The sequence below is a fragment of the Zosterops lateralis genome (assembly GCF_965231275.1).
Source record: "Zosterops lateralis genome assembly, chromosome: 6".
Lineage (NCBI taxonomy): Eukaryota > Metazoa > Chordata > Aves > Passeriformes > Zosteropidae > Zosterops > Zosterops lateralis.
The window spans coordinates 21,781,751-21,798,429 of NC_139761.1; the positions used below are offsets into that span (position 1 = coordinate 21,781,751).

The window sequence follows — 16,679 nt, forward strand, 5'->3', positions numbered from 1 at the left end:
CCCATAAACCCCATATATATATAACCTTTATATAACCCCATAAACTCTTAGATAAGACAAAGGGGGAGAATGGTCCTCCAGGGAGATGTTTGGAATAGAATCTTCTTTCTAATAATCTCAGGGAAGGGACAAAACAGAGATTATTAAATAGCTTTTTATAGATCTTGAAAACTAGCCAGATCCCAAGGCTCAGCTGTTTCAGCTAAAGACTTTAAATCAGCCTGCAAGGACTGGGCCAGGCAGCTGGACTCTTTGTGTATTTGTCCCTTTGCTATGTAAGAACAGTGATGGGCAGCCACCAAAGTCCCTCTGCCACTTTGGACAGGCAGACAGTGCTCCCAGTCTGGTAGCAGTGGTTTGTGTTTCACCTGCATGTGGCAGAGCACAGGTAATTGTGTTATGGTGCCTAGAGGTGTTGGTTGGTCAGCTCTGCTGTCTCTCTGGGCTTTTCGAGTCCCTTTCTCCTAGCTTAGGGCAGTAGCCCTGCAGAAGCGGAGCTTTGCATGTTTTTGTAACACTGCTCAGCTGGTGGCCTCCTCTTCTGCCTCCTGTCACACATGCTGTCCATCACTGTTATTTGTCCTGTCACTGTGTACAGCCTTGACACCTCCATCTCTGCTCTCAAGAAAAACGGGCCATGTTATTTCAGAGCCTGGAACTGTCACCAAACTGAGGAAGAAATGAAACTCTCTGACCCTACCTCTGAGATATCCATGAGTTGCATTACTCTATTCTGGCCAGGATGCGCAGTGAAAATTACTCCAACTACCTATGTCCTGTACAAGACTTCACATATTTATGCATTTATCGAAAACAATTTTTGAGCAAACAAGCTTGATGTCATGGGCATCCCTATGTCAATTTGTTTTTAATGCTGGCAGACTCAGCACATAACTCATTCTTCTTAACAGACACACAAAATATTCATATACTGCATTGAACTCATACAGCTCCCTTAGAGTTAAAAGAACTCAAAGCATCTAAGCTAAGTCCACCATAAAAGCTGCTAACTTACTAACTTTCATGTGGCCTAAAAAAACTTCACAGTGCACCTTTCACCAAGTAGTTTCACTACAGGATTTACTGCAGGATTCACTGCAGGGCTCAAACCTGCAGTTTCCGAGTTTTTCCAGTGGTTGAGACTTGAACCCATGGCTTCTACAAAAAGGGACCCAAAACATCAGAACACCCCCCCTGTAATGAGCATGTTGCTGATTGCGCTTGAAGCACCCGTGGTGCTCACCGTGCCATTGTGGCCAAATGGTTACATAACTTTATATGCAGCCTGAGCTTTTTTTTTTTTTTTTTTTTTTTTTTTTTTTTTTTTTTTTTTTTTTTGTCTGAATTTGCTTATTACATGGTCTTCTTGGCATATGGACTGCTTCAGTTTCACTGTGTTTCTATTGCAGCTTCAATACAAAACTGAATTACAAAACCAAATTACAGTTATTTTGTAGTGGCTACAGCTTTGGTGTAACAAACTAAACAGGATCAGGCCCAGTATTTTTTGTTGTATTTTTTTATTCCCCGTGGGGGATCTTGGGAAAGCCACTAAAGCTTGACAACTAATGATTTAGTCAGGAGCACTCTTTCTGTTAATACAGGCTTCCATCAGCACTTACTTCTACTAACTTGCTGGTGATAATGCATCCCAGCCTCATCACCACAGACTATATTATGCATCCTTCAAGGAAAAAGGAGGTAACTGGACACTGTCCAAATCCCCCCAGGACAAAGCAATTTTTATTCCCTAAATTCTCTAGTTCAGTATTATTTTGTACTTTTCCCCACCCTCTATCATGTGTTTCAGTACTGTTTACCATGATACAACACTGCCTGCCTGGTTTTGCCTCACAGGAAATAATTTCTGTGGTGAGGCCAAAGATTAGTTATGCATGTTGCACCTAGACCCCTTGCTTAATTATGATTGCTGACAGCAGCTGTCGCCACACCTGTACACCAGTTATTGTATGTGTCATTTATCTGACATCTCGGTTTCAGGGCAAACCCAGCCTGCACACACTAAAGCCTGGGAGAAATCTATTCACTTGGGCATCTGGGAAGTTCTTATCAATCACTTGTCTAAAATATGTCTATGATTGTTTTTTGATCTTTTTTAACCAACTGTGAAGCGGAAGTGAAAGACAGACAATGGTACAGTCTGATCTATAACCTCCACTTCAATTAGTTCCTGTAAGCAAACGAAGTATTGCAGAAAAGAGACAATGTGGGAACGGGTTTGGTGTAATAAAATGTCTAAGAGTTGCAGTGGCACTGTGGTGCACATTTTTTTGTAATTGTGAAAAGGTGGAATTTACATACTTGAACAATCTGCAAGGTAATAAGGGTACAGTCTGCCGTGGCTTCTTACAAAGGCAAAGGTGCAGCATGAGTCTCTAAATCTGCCTCTGCATGCCCTGTGATGCAGGGAGAGCATCCACTCCCACCATGGTCTGGGATCCCTGCAAAGAAGGAAGTGTAGTACAGGGCTCCAGTCCTGCTTCTTGGATAAATTGTGAGAAAGTGAGGGCATCTGCTTTCTCTCCTGTTGGTGCCTTTCTCTCTAGGAAGAGACCCATATTGTCTCTATACGGGAGGGCAATGGATCTGCTGAAGAGAGGCTCCTCAATCCCCAGCAACTCTCGCACCTGTCGTGAAATTTCCTGAAATACAAGATAAAACACCAGAAATTCTCATTTCTCAAACCAAGACAATAGGACAACAGCTAAAACCATCCATTCCATATGAGAGCAGCAAGAGAAAGAAGTGATATTCTAAGTTTTGGTACGGTTTCATGGTTGAAGTTACAACACAAGGGGGATCTGAATCCATAAGCCCCATGTGACGCTGTAAAAGCAGTGCAATCACTTTCTCTGCAGATTTACTATCAGGGATGGCATCACATCTGATCTCCTTGTGGCATAAATACAGCTCTGCTTTCACCCTTGCACTTCAAGGACAAACAAGTAATGGGTGAATGAACTGCAGTCTCTTCTGCTTAATGCAGAATCATTGCTGTTTGTTAAATTATAGTGAGAATGACAGTCTACACAAAGGTGTAAAAAATAATTAGCAAAAAGTAATATTGTTCATTTAGAAAATGATGAGTGTATGGTTGTCTGAGCCAGCTGGACCTGGAACTGTGAGTGAGCATTAACATTGTTGCTGAAGCAACTTTTGAGAATTTACCTATCTAATATGATTGAAGCTTCAAAATACAATTTGCAAGGTTTTACTGATCTTTCACAGTATTTGCTCAAAACCTTTCCCCAACTTTAGCTTGACTCTTGAAAAGTAGTACCCTACTTTTTGTGATAACAAAAGAACATCAGACTTGTATCTTTAGTGGTTTTGATATTTAAAATTCCAGCACAGTGGGATTAATACCAGCAGTAATGTCACTTGTCCATGCTGCATAGCTTCTATATAATTAGCTGTGTAATTCTCCACCAGACTGCCATTTCCCCTAAACTGCAAACAGTTTCTGTCTCGCTGAGCTGATGCTATCACTCTTATTTCTATAGTAACTTTATCAGTTTTGACTGCTCACAGCCTTTTGTTTATATTTCTTGTTGGGAAATTGTGGGTTTAACTTTTCACCTGCTCTAGTAGACACTTCCTGAAAGACCCAAGGGGCCACATCCTGCAGAGCTCTGTATACTTGGATTCTATCAAAATACAGTTCTTTAAAACACAAATAACTGGCAGGATAGGGCATGACCTTTGAGAACATTTAGGTTCCACTGAAGTCTGTGAGATGTTCCCAGTTTACTCGCAAGCTTTGGAAAACATTACTGAGACAGTCTCACTTCCCAGCTTGCGCCAGTGTCCTGGCTGTCTATTGCTTATCTAGAGGAATTTCAGTTCCCAAGGGAGGAAGAATGGCTTACAGTTGATATGTCCAACCCATGGCCTAGTATTACTCAGCAGTTGAACTATCACAGTACATAATCCCTCTATCCCAATATGAGGGTGAGGCTTACAAAGCCTACAAAATTCTTCCACTTTTGGAAAACACAAATGACTATAGTCTCCATCTGCTTGTACCAGAACTATTAGTGAAGGTTTGCTGCCTGAAAAACTTAATGTTAAATTGATGCCTTTCTCTCCAAACAACAGGCAAAGTCATGGCACCAGTTAATGGTTTTGGTGGAATATTTAGTTTCAAACAAACAGTTAAGATTGAGCAACCAGACAGAACTATGATCAAACTGCATTTTGGTAACGTTGAATAAAATAAACAGGGCTAATGCTCTAATCACTAGAGCATAAAGCTTCTTCTTCCTTCTTGGTTTGAACTTCTACCTGTGTCTTCTGGCGAAAGCAATTTCAAATTTTGATGCAAAACAGATTATTTGGCCCTGTAAATGCAGTCCCTCTGTGGTTTCCACTAGGGGAGGGAAAGAGGGTAATGAAATTTAAGACAACTTGTTGATTTTCTGATCTTTTAGGAAGCTAAAAGTTATAGCCCTGAAACTCAGTCTTAACTATTAGTGTTTTTTTAAAGAAAATATGTAGGTTTGGAAGGAAAACGACCAATTACATGTTCATAAAATGAGGAAGAGACAGAGCTCCTGTTTGTGTCCAGCAAAGCATAAAAGAAGGAAGTAAAAACGAGTGGTCCTTTTACTGCTTGAGATAAGTGGCTCAATTGCTGCAAGTTAAATCTACCTAGATTTTCAGAAGTTCTACAAATCAGTAAGTAGAAAATGATTTAAAAGAAATTCTGAGGGTGCATACATCTTGCTAAGCAATTTTATGGGACCAGAGGGCGACATCCACTTAAAGAAAGGCTAAGCACTTAGGGTGCCCCAGAGAAGAAGCCAGCTAAAGACCTGAACAGACCCATACTCTACAACTATGACTGTATAAATTCAATTGTCCGGTTTCAGGCTCACTCTGACCCAGCGCTGTGCCCGGGCAGAGGGGCCACAGCCCAGCCCGCAGGGCCAGCGCCGGGAGCCGAGGGCACCGGGCGCACCTGCATGTGGCCGAAGTCCGTGACGCCCATGGCGGGCAGGTTGGAGCAGTTGGCGTGGATGAGGCGGCGGCCGGTGATGCCGTTGGCCCTGAAGCATTCCTGGGCAGGCAAGGGGAGCGACAGGCGGATCGCCCTCTGCCGCCACCGCCTCCCTGCCGCTCACACACGCACACGCTCACACGCACACACTGAGTTCAGGCCACCGGTGCAGGCGGCGCCGAGGGCGGGAGTTTCCCGCCCGGACCGGCAGCCCCGCACCTCGTACTGGGGGAAGCCGAGCCGCGCCACCCACTCAGCCACTTCCTCCGCGCTCCAGGTCAGGAAGGCGCAGTCGGACTCAGGCTGCAGCCCTTCAGCCACTCTGGGCCGGGCGTGAGGCGAGCGCGGCTTCCCCGGCTCCATCCCCGGTGACCGCGGCAACGCGTCCGTCCGGGCCCCGTTACCTTGGCAACCATCACTTCCTGGAGGTGCGCTCCCTTCTCCCTTCCGCCCCTCCCTCCCTGCTGTCAGCCCGCACTGCCGCCCGCGCCCCTCGGCTCTGCAGAACTAAACGTTGATTGGCCGCGTTGTCGTGGGGGGAGGCTGAGGGATGAGCACCGAGGCGCCACCATCTCCCCGCGGCCCGGCTCACACGCACTCTCTCGGGTGTTTCCGTTCCCCCCGCTCGGGTGTTTCCGGCCCCGCTCGGGTGTTTCCGGCCCCGCTCGGGTGTTTCCGCCGCCCGCCGAGCCGTGCCCATGTCGGCCGCGCTTTCGGCCGCCTCCCGCTCCGAGCCCCCGGGCGGGGACGCGGCTCCCCGGGGCCCCGCAGGTACGGGCTGGGCAGGGCAGGGCAGGGCGGGGGGCAGCCCGGCGGCGCGTGTTTAGGTCGGCCTTACGGGACGGTTTTCCTTTAGATGGTGGGTTTGCTCGTTTGTGGCGGAGGAGCCGCGTTTCCGGGCCGCGGCTCCCCGCGGTGGCGGTGCGGGGCCGCCTGTGCCGGCTGTGCGGGCTGAGCGGAGACGGGCGGGCTGCGGTCTCGCCTGCCGCTCGGGCGCTGGAACTGCAGCCAGAGTTCTTCCCGGTGCGGTGGGAAGAGCGAGGATCGATGGAGGTTTGTGCTTTCCCCGGTGAGAGGCCCCGTGTAGCCGGGAGCTGGATGTGCCGGGGGCTGCGGGCCCTGGGCTGGGCTGTCCCCTTCCCGCCCCAGCTCCTGGGTCCGGCCCGCGGCTCCGAGGAGCATCAGCCGCCTGCAAAAGGCGGGACTTGTCGGTGCCCCGTTCCCTGCCCCAAGGCGGTCGGAGAGCGGGGCGAAGCGGGTACCCCAGTCCTGTCGGGACAGGGCTTTCCCGGAGTGCGGGAGATCGGGGAAGGCCAGGAGCTGTCTTTACAGACCGTCCTTTCAGCACTGACCTAGGGATTTCTGTCCCGGCAGTATCCTTTGTGAACTGCCGCATGATTGCTTTTCCCAGGGCTTTGTCAGCTCAGCTTTACGTGATGAAATTTGGCCTTGTTCTGTCCTTCCAAAGCTAGGATTAGTAGTTCCTGAATGAACCCTGTTTCTGAGAACGGCTTTACACCGAAAACATCATGCGTAGGTTTTTGTTCTCCCTTTCCTAGGGTTGAGGCCATTAAAAATCTTCGTTCTGCAAGGTTCTAGATCCAGCTGATAACACGAAGAACTGGTTGGCACAGGTCTTTGTTCTACAGCTGTGTGACCTCCTCAGTGTTTGAGTGGTGGCTGCAGGTTTTTTTTTCCTGTCAGTGTATTATAAACACCAACCTTTATTTCACCTTTTCCTATATTCTGTTTGTTGTTAGAAAATGAAGACTCAGCCCGAAAGACAGAGCCTACAGATCAGCTAGTTGATTCTTTGGAGTCCAATACTTCGCAGAGCAGGTAGGAAAACCTTTCTGTGTGTTGTGGCCCACATGCATGACAGTCTGTTTCACTCCTGTGACCTCTTCCATGTGGCAGTTTGTTCTGTGCAGGTAAAAAGAAGGGACTGGAGACTGAATTGTCTGCTTTGGGACAGTATATACTGGAATCAGTATGGGAGAGCCTGTTCTTACAGGCTTTAAATTTGTTTTAAAGCTTGTGAAATGTAGTTCTTGGCTCATCTATTCAAATCACAGAGCCATTCAGCTTGAAAGGAACACTGTAGGGTTTTATGAATCCATTATAAGAGCTAGTACATTTTCTGGGGAAATTTTTATATCCTGTCTGAAGGATACTTTAATAATTGAGTATGCCTACTGTCTGTAAATCTGCTGGAAGCTGTACAACAAAATACCTTTTACAATTTTCTTGGCAGTGTTTTTTCTTTTTTCTTCATTGTTTGTTTTCTGTACCTCTCCATTAATGCTGCTGATCAACCCTGTTATCAGATGTCTGGCTTGTTGGTACCGGCTGGGCATGTGGTATTTGTGGCCAAATAATTTCATTGGTTACAAGCACTAATACCACACAGTGCAGTTTCATTTGCCACTGTACGTTTGTTGCACAGGATACAATTTCAGAAATGTGTGAGTTAATCACAGTAGGTAAACCACAGCTTCATGAAAAAAATGCAAAAATCCAGGAAAAAAACCTGCACATCAAACTACCCTTCTTACCAAAACAACAGTATGATGCCATCTTGGTTTGATGCTGCTGACATCTCTATCAGACTTCCTGACTAAAAATGAGTTCTTCCATCTTTTTATTATATCCTCTAATTTTCTGTAAAGAGATTAATACAGACTGTGAGCAAAACAGCCAAAGTAGATGATGGATACTTGTAGACATTATTAAATTTAAATCTTCTTTGAAAGGGATGGAGATGGTCCAAAAGATTTGTGTGAGGAGGACTTACAGCTGAACTCTGTAAGTCTGCTTGTAAAGCTTGTGTAGCTCTTCCTTATCTTTCAGTGAGACTCTTGGGTATCAGTGGTGTCTAGAGGAAAAAATTCCCACCCTGTAAGCTTCTTTGTTGATGGAGAACTTTTTGAGCAGATGCACCTATGTGCACCTATGGTAGCAAATGACCAAACAGCCCATCTAAGTGTGTTTATGCAACTGCTAAACTGAAATGCAAATAGGCTGGAAAACGATAGCATAGAAGTCCAAGAATTCTTCCTTTAAAAAATTGTTCCCACCAAGTGTCCCTTCTTATCTTGTACATCTGCTGCCATTTTGTGAGCCTGCTATTCATCTTGTTTGAGTTGTTCTTACAGACCTTCTGGTCTGTCATGCCAGTTCTAGGAAAGGAAATCACACTGTTGAAAGAACAAAGTAAAAAATGGCTTTGTTTCTGGATAAATTCTGTAATGTTATAGGAGTAACAATTTGAAGCCAAAAGTCACATTTACCCTGTTCAAGTCTTCTCCGTGGATGCAGAATGTGTCTTAATTGAGCTGTGTATATTTTATTTTATTTTTAATTATTCCAAACTATACTCATAGTCTGCTTCCTTGCTAATGAGAATATTTCTCATTTCTGAAGGGCGACGTTTGAAGAAATGCATTTTTTTCCATTAATGCTGCATTCTCATGTTTCTCATGAGAATTCTCATGCTTTAGAGCAAGGCAGTTGGCATTGGTTTTATAGTGCTGTGAGAAGGTTTTGATTTTCGAAAGTGCAAGTATTTCTATTCTTATTTAGTACTTGGTTGCTTCTCATAGAAGTTTCACATACGTAATGAAAGCATTACAGAAAACACTCTTCTGGCATCTGAGTTAATTTGAGATTATAAATCTAGCTGCAGATAACATGCAGCAATTTTTTCCAACATAATTTAGAAGAAAACCCTCAACAGAGAATAAATCCAAGAGATGTTTCCTTTCTTGCCCATTCTTTTCCTGCTGTGTACCATTCTTATTGTTTTAGCATGTCCATTTTCTTTTTTTAGAGTGCGATACTCAGACCTCTGCTTAAATTACTGTGCTGCCCATTGTATGTCTTACTGCTTGCTTATCTGTGGGGCGTACTTGAATATGGCAGAGACACGCTTGGGTGTTCCCTGTATCTGTTGGGATTGCTAGTGGAAAAGGCATAATGGGCTACTTAAATACATAGCATTCTCGGATGGCTGTCAAAATTGTTCTGAATTCTTTCACTGATCCAGCTGACCTCTGAGATAGTATGCAGATGACATGCAGTAGCTGGCATAAAATAAGTTGTCCTTTCTTGGACAGAAAAGTTGCTACTGGTGTCTGTCCTTAGTATAGTGTTGGTGAGCCAGCATGCTGTGGGGTGAGTGCAGTGAATTTCTGCTATCTAAAGGATGGTAAACACGGTGTCTCCCACTGGAGTTGCTCCCCCTGGCTCACATGGAAGGTGATCATGCAGAGATGGCAGGACTGGGGTGGGCAGGGGTTCTTTGTCCAGTTGGCAGGTGCTGACCACAGAAGCTTGTTCCTTCAGTTCATCTGAATTTGAGTTCCAGAGCAGTGATTCTTCTGGCTGTGCCCTGAGTGCAAGTGCTGAATTGTACTGCTTTCTTCCTCCAAAAGGTCACAGGCTGGGGTGCACCTGAGCACGGGCACAAGGGAGCATTCAAAGGAAGAAATTGGTGCTCTGGGGGACCAGAAAGTGGCTGAACTAGAAGAGAAGCTGTGTGACCAAATCCAGTCTCCCAAAAAGGTAGGTGGATGTTTCTTATGTCTGAGAACAAAGACACAAGTGCAGCAACAGTTCTCCCACCCTACTACTATGCTTGCCGCTATGGGACTGAGGCTCTAAGGGTTGTGTTCAGATAAAAGTAGAATTAACATAGATAAAGATTCAGTTACATTTTTTTCCTGTACATTTGTGAGCGATAAATGGTATCAGTCTTATTTGCAAAATCCCTCTCGTGTCTTCAGCTAGTCCTTGCTTCCTTGCTCACTGAGGCTTCAAGGTAATTCTCACCCTCTGGTCTTATCTGGTGCTTCTGGAAATTCCATTTTTGCAGATTTATGGAAGAGGGAACTGAAAGTCCCTTGTTTCTTCTTGTGAGGAACCAATTTGTTTGCCTTATAGACAGAGTCAGGAAAATCTGTACAAGTGACACCAAGGTGAGGACCTGTGAGTTTGCATATGTGAGAAGAGGGGAACCAGATGGACTTCTAACTTGGATGCAGCAATGACTGATTGTGGCTGTAGTCTAGATACACACAGAGCTGAAATGCTCTCCCTAGATTCTGTGCTGGGAATTCTTTCCAAGAATACTCAGCTAAATCTATAAGGCTGTTGCTTTGTTGAGGGGTGACAATTAACTCTGATGCAAGTGTAAAAATGTGCCTGCCTAGGACTCCCGGGGATGCCAAGGGGAGTGAAATTTATGACACTAATGCAGCATTTGACTCCAAAGTTCATGACATTGGTGCAGTAGGGGAAGCAATGCTAAGAGGTGTCTCAGAGCTAGCCTACACTATTAATAGAAGCTTCTGCAGGTCTGACTTGATTTCATAAAGATGCCTGAGTTACTAATGAGTTGTTTCAAATCTAGGCAGAGACTTTTTAACCAGGATGTCTTTGTGACAATGTTTCTTATGTGCTTTGTGCAGGAAGCTGTTCCATTAACCAACTACCATATACCTCAGGGAGCAGGGGATATAGTCATGATTCAGTCAGATCACACTGGTGCTGTGGATATCCTTTCAGCTGAGCTGGAGACTGCAGACCTCCTTGGGGAGCAGAGAAAAGGTGAGTCCTGAAGGTAAAACTCTTGTTTGGGTAATTTTTTAAGTGTCTGCCCTGGCTAAAAGAGCAGAGACTGTCCTGGAGATACTTCTAATTCCTGCTGTAAATTTGGACTCCTGTCTAGTGAGTGGAAAAACTTCACATCTGGGGCTTTTGGGAGCAGGCCCCTTACCAGAAATATCTTCACTGTTTTCAGGTAATAGTTTGTCAGTAGTGAAAAGTCATATAAGCCTGTGAACTTTTCCCTTGTCTCAGCTCAGCCTCCCCCTCTGGCTGCACCCACCATGTGGACCACTGAGAAGATGAAGGAATTCAAAGCCAAAATGGGAAAGGAGAGGAATGGCCGGATGGTGGTGAAGCGAGGCGAGGTGGTGACAGTCCGTGTGCCAACCCATCCTGATGGGAAATGCATTTGCTGGGAGTTTGCTACGGATGACTATGACATTGGGTTTGGAGTCTACTTTGACTGGACCACAGTTACTAGCACTGCCATTACTGTTCAGGTCAGTGAATCCAGTGATGAGGAGGATGAAGAGGAGGACGAGGAAATTGACGGTTAGTGCAGATCTTATAAAGGTTAATTTGTGTTGCTTGTTGCCATGCTGCCAAGAGTATCTGTCAGATGCTATAATTTCCATCTACTTTGTTTAGTCAGCCTATTTGCTATCTCTGCAGCCTTTTGGGTTGTTGGTTAGAGTGATAAGAAAGCATTTAGCCTGTCCTGCTTCAGCATATGTCAATGGCTGTCCTTTCCAAGAGCATTCTTAAAATTGAACACATGAAAAAATAAGATCAGAATTCATTCAGTCAACTTCTAGCTGATAAAAAGGTTAAAGTCTGAAATTTTAACCTGACTGTTTTGGTTAGACTCTCAGACTGAGAAATTTCTGTTGGTGAGCGGAGGCAAGAAGATTTTGTTTAGGGGGTGTTGGGTTTTTGGGGTTTTTGTTTGGTTGGGTTTGGGGTGGGTTTTGTTTTGTTTTGTTTTCTTTTTTGGTTGGGTTTTTGTAGGTTTTTGGGGGGTGTTTATTGTGGTTGTTGTTTTGGGGTCGGAGTGGAGGTTGCCTGTTTTTTGGCTTTTTTTCTTGTTTTCTTTTTTCCCCTAGTACATCAGTGGCTCCTTCTGACTGTATGTGAAATGTTTGCTACCTGTGTCACCATACTTGGGAAACACACAGTAACATTGCCTGTTCTGTGGCTTCAGTGTATGTGTGACCAGCGTAGCTGGGAGGTTTGTGTCTGAATTTTGCAGCCTCTGTAAGCAGGGGTAGGTTCCTTTATGAGGAATCCTCTTGGAGAAGTGAATTGAGGATATAGACACTATGAGGTAACAGCTAAGAGCTTTCCTGCCTCTTTTTGCTTCAAGTCTATATCACAGGGCTGCTGTTGTGGGTATAAAAGCAGTGAGGTGTTTAAAAGGTAAGCTGAAAAAAACGAGGAGACTGGGCTGGTGGGCTAGTAAATACTGTCCCATCAGTATTTCCAAGAGAACTGGGTCTTGGTATGACCTTTGTTACGATAAGGAAGACCGGACTTTGTGGGAATTATTTGCAGAAAGGTTGGAGGAGATGCTCTGGGTGATGCTATCACAGTTAGCCTTCCATATAGCTGCCTGTCTGTGTTGCATTCTGGTCCTGTTGGTCTTTTTCTGGATTATGTAGTGGTTCTGGCCTACCTACTTGTCTCCTGTCTCCCATTCAGGCCTGTCCCCTGTAGGTGACGTGGAGCGGGGTTCCAAAAGCTATCTGCGGAACCGCTACGGGGAGATCATGCCTGTGTACCGCAGGAACAGCCACCGGGAGGTGCAGGCAGGCAGCCACCAGTACCCGGGCGAGGGCATCTACCTGCTGAAATTTGATAACTCGTACTCTCTGCTCCGCAATAAGACTCTGTTCTTTCACGTCTACTACACGAGCTGAAGAAGAGGGAAGGGGCAAGGATGGCAGGCAGGTGATGGTGAGTGTAGCAGGCTGCCACCCAGCCCTTGTACTGCCTGACAGGCACTGCTGTGTGATGGAACCAGGGCACGATTCTGCCAGCTCTTCTTTGGACACAAACTGGTTTCTCCCTACACCCTTCTTCCCCACTGTTCCAGGGGAGAAAGGGAGTTGTGACTGCCTGGTTGTTCCCAGGCAGCTGCTCTTTCTCTAAAACTTCAGAAGGTCTGCTCCGTGCAGGCATTGGGCTGGGCCTTCACATCACGGCTGGCAATTGCCAAGAAGCCACGTTCAGGTGGTTGTGATTTTGATTTGTTGTGCTGGTACAAAATGAAGTAAAAATGATCTGTTACTATTTTGTGAATAACTTTTCCAACTCTCCTGCTGCATCTGCATCACTAGAGGGCAGCTGTTAGCTTCAGTGAGCCAGAAGCACAGCTGGCTTGTCACTTAGCCAGGGTAAGCCCATCACCTACCATTGCTGCAGTCAGTGCTTCCTTCACTCAGGCAAGTGGGTGGGAGTGCAGCTGGCCAGCAGCAGCCCAGGCTGAAGTGGCTTGGCAGTGCTACAACAGGTGGTCCCCAAATAGCAGTCACAGCTCATGTTTGAACAGGGGGTGGGAGCAGGGTGCACACCTCATAGGCTTTTCTACAGATTAAGAATTGGATCTGTTGATTGCAGGCATATGTAGATGATTAAAACCTCCCTGATTACAAGAAGTTTTTTCTGTGATCCAGATGTGAAGCAGAGGACATTACTTATTGCCATGCTGAATGAACACAAAATGGTTGGAATACAACCAATAAATATACAGGAAACGTTTCTTAGCAGCAGGATGTTAGTTCACTGGTATTGCCACCATATGTAGCAAGGAGAAGGCTCCCAGAGAAATGCAGTTTGTCAGCTGCTATTGCTGCTGCAAAGGTACTGTTAGGAAGTTGTTTGGCATGTTTTGGTGACTAGTGATGGTATTAGTTACCACCTTCTGCTTAAGTAATGGCTGAGTTGAACAAGGAGAAGTTAATCCATCAGAGATGAATTTTAAAACATGTTTATTTCTAACTGTTGTTTATTTTAATACTTTTAACTTGAAATTGTCCTCTTTTCTAAGAATATTGCTGTATTTACATTTTGATACCTCTTTGCAGAGACACAAAATGACTTTCCATGGTGATACTAGAAAAGTTCTGAGTTTTATTTTTAAATCATCCAGGTAAAGCACCTCTACTTGGTCCATTCCTTCTATTGAGAGGAAATGATGGACAGAATTATTTGGGGTAGTTAAAGCCAAAGATTTTGCTCTCGTAGGAGGGCTTCATATTTCCTATTAAGGGTATATTGTAATGCTGTACAATTTGCTCTATATTCAATCAATTTCAACTATCTGTGCTTACTGATTCATTGCTCCACAGCATTTAGTAGGTCAAAATAGTAAGAGAGGAAGTAGTCGGTCTACAGTGGAGCAGCCCAAGCTGGGAGCAGGAGGAGTGGAAATTGGAAGAGCACGGCTTAGAGCACAGTGGCTTTCTCGGGGAGTGGGCAAGTTGTTGCTGCTTTGGGTCCTGAAACGGGGAGAAAACAGCTTCCTTCCTCAAAAGAGAGAGTGTATTCACCACGGTGGGAGGGAACTGCAAAGCTGTCTTATTCAAGGTCAAGCACAAGGAGACAGAACAGTAGGGCTTGGTATCTGTCAGAGCAAGATGCTCTTTCAGTTAACAGCTTGGAGAGGGCTATTCCTTCCTTTACCCTCTCATTGATGAAGAATCATCTACAGCACTTGAATCAGGCCTTTCTACAGTACTTGAATCAGGCCTGAGCAATTTAGGTAAGGTGTTTGTTTTTTTGGTGTTTTTGGGTTTTTTTTCATCCTTTGTCTGTCAAGTTCTTAGATATTGCTGATGGAGTGACACACTTCACTTCTAACAGAGAAGTAGTAGTATGTTTGCTGATATAAAACATCCTGTTAGCTGGCTTAGGCAGTTATGGAAACTGATCTTATTTAAATAGAGATCTTTGGAATTAGACCTTGGGTCAAGAAAGAAAAATAAAGTTTAAATGCAGTTGCACTTCAGAAAAGGAAATTAATCCTCAGGAAAGGAAAATTTCTTCTTCGTTTCTGTGGAAGGAAGATTTCAAATAGATATTTAATATATGTTTCCTTTCCCTTTAAATATCCTCTAGAAATTCAGAAAGCTAAACCAAGGAAGAAACTTCTTTTGACTTTTGGGTTTGCTTTTTTGGAAGCACAAAATTGTTTTCCATTTTGTTTTGAATGCAGTTCAGATCTAAATAAAATTTACATGTTCATTCAGACATACATCCTGTAGCAAAGGACTTGTATAAAATTGACTTGTATAAAATTACCTTGTATAAGTGTTTAGTTTTAATAATGGTACTAACCTGTTGAACATTTTTTACATCAGAGAAGGTATTAGGCTCTCCATTGTTTTCTCTTTTTTGCTTTAGGTGTAATGTAGCAGCAGGAGTTTAAAATGTATGTGCTTTATTGAGAACAGAGTTAAAATTGTTTAAATCAAGGATCACTACTGGTACTGCTTACATTTACTTAGACTCTTTGGAGGTCTGTAATACATGTTCTCAGGAAAGGTTACTAGTGTCAGACACAGGCTTGGGACCCATTTAATATGCATGAACAGGTCACATGAAAATGATTAAGAGGAAGAGCTTAGTTACCTGACTTCAGGTGCTAAGAAAGTCAAGTTACTATGCACTGAGTCTGGAAGGCAGCTGCATGCCTTTCTTTGGGGCTCTACCCTGTCAGCTTGTCTCTTTGTACCTGTGTGTGCATGTAACCTCCATCTATAGCCTGCACTGGGTCAGTTGTTGTGGTGCTGGACCTGGTGAGGTGAATTTGAGGTAAACCTTATTACAGGTCTAGCTGCTGAAAGATTTTGTTGTTCTTGTGGGGAATTAAGGTAGAGAATGAATCCCTAAATGAGTTCATTTTCATCCCCACTACTTATACTCTTCCTTCTTGTCTCACTACCCCTAATAAAGCCACTCTACAGAGGATTTATCCCAAGGTGCCTTAGGAACAAAGAGCATGTCTGAAATAAGAACCATAGGTGTCATTAATACAAGAGATTTCTTATTTCTCTGCCCATTTGGGTAGGGGGTTGTACTTGCTAAGGTCAGACAGGGAGAGCCCCTCTACGCTGTTCCTGGAGATCTAATCTGTTCATAGACTGCCTTGTTGCTGTAAAATGAGTAGTACAATGGTATTTGAATTTCCTGGTGCCATACATTCTTTGCCTTCATATGCTGCTCTCAGATGTCTAGGAACACCAGAGGACTACTCCTTTTGATATGCTGACACTAAACCCAAGGACCAGAGGAACACTAGATAGACATAGAAGAGTGTTTCTTATGGCCATTCATAATTTTCTCTAAAAAGAGTGTTGAAATCCAGAGTTGTGAGTGGTGTATGCTTATGCATATTGAGTGTGGATGAGAGACCAAAGCAACAAACTTTTTTTGTTTTGTTTTTTATTATTTTATTTCTACAAGTGTAAAAGAAAATACTATTTCTCCTTTTTTCATATCTGGGAAAATATTGGATGTGACAATGTCATATAGATGAATGAGAACTTTACAATTGACAGAATGGAAAACTGGGAACTGATTCTGTCAAATACATTGCTAATTAGACTGTGAAAGAAAACAGGAATTTAGCAGGAGTCAAAGTGCTAAGGCATTTATCTAAAGAAGTTGATTTGCAGTAAATACCAATTAAATAAAGTTTTAGAAGGTACATAGAACAGCAGAGTTCAAATGTATATTGCAAGGATATTCCACATTTGTCTGGAGAGAGTCTCTGGCTACTTATTCTCAAACTGTGGTGCTGTTGCAGCTGAAGGTGCATCAGGCCAGGTGGATGGTGGATCTGAGTCCCCTTATCTTTTCTAGGTTCCATTCTAGATTTTACATGTTGCTTTCTCAGAATCATTGTACATTAAATGTAGCCTTTATTGGGAAGGGAGAGAGGAAGAATTTTTTGATCCATCAGTGAGGGTTATCTGTTTTAAACCCATCTGGACTGGTGAATCAAGTCCCTTGGGCAAGAAGCAGGATGCCAGCCACAAAATTCAGAGCTAAG

The 16,679-nt window shown here is 44.2% G+C and overlaps 2 protein-coding genes across 2 annotated transcripts; one reads left to right on the forward strand and one right to left on the reverse strand.

Annotated features, from left to right (window-relative positions):
- Nucleotides 1-35: 35 nt before the first annotated feature.
- SAMD15 (sterile alpha motif domain containing 15) lies at nt 36-5,383 on the reverse strand (the record flags this gene model as incomplete). The annotated part of the gene is made up of 3 exons (XM_083863992.1): nt 36-2,663; nt 4,982-5,133; nt 5,185-5,383. 3 exons carry the CDS (start codon nt 5,381-5,383, stop codon nt 2,397-2,399), a joined length of 618 nt encoding a protein of 205 aa, XP_083720118.1. The 3' UTR covers nt 36-2,396.
- Nucleotides 5,384-5,492: 109 nt separating this feature from the next.
- TMED8 (transmembrane p24 trafficking protein family member 8) lies at nt 5,493-16,679 on the forward strand. The gene is given in 8 exon segments (XM_083863223.1): nt 5,493-5,634; nt 5,637-5,699; nt 5,702-5,791; nt 6,781-6,859; nt 9,454-9,583; nt 10,489-10,627; nt 10,880-11,179; nt 12,326-16,679. Coding segments are annotated over 8 exon segments (1,083 nt in total). The 5' UTR covers nt 5,493-5,570; the 3' UTR covers nt 12,544-16,679.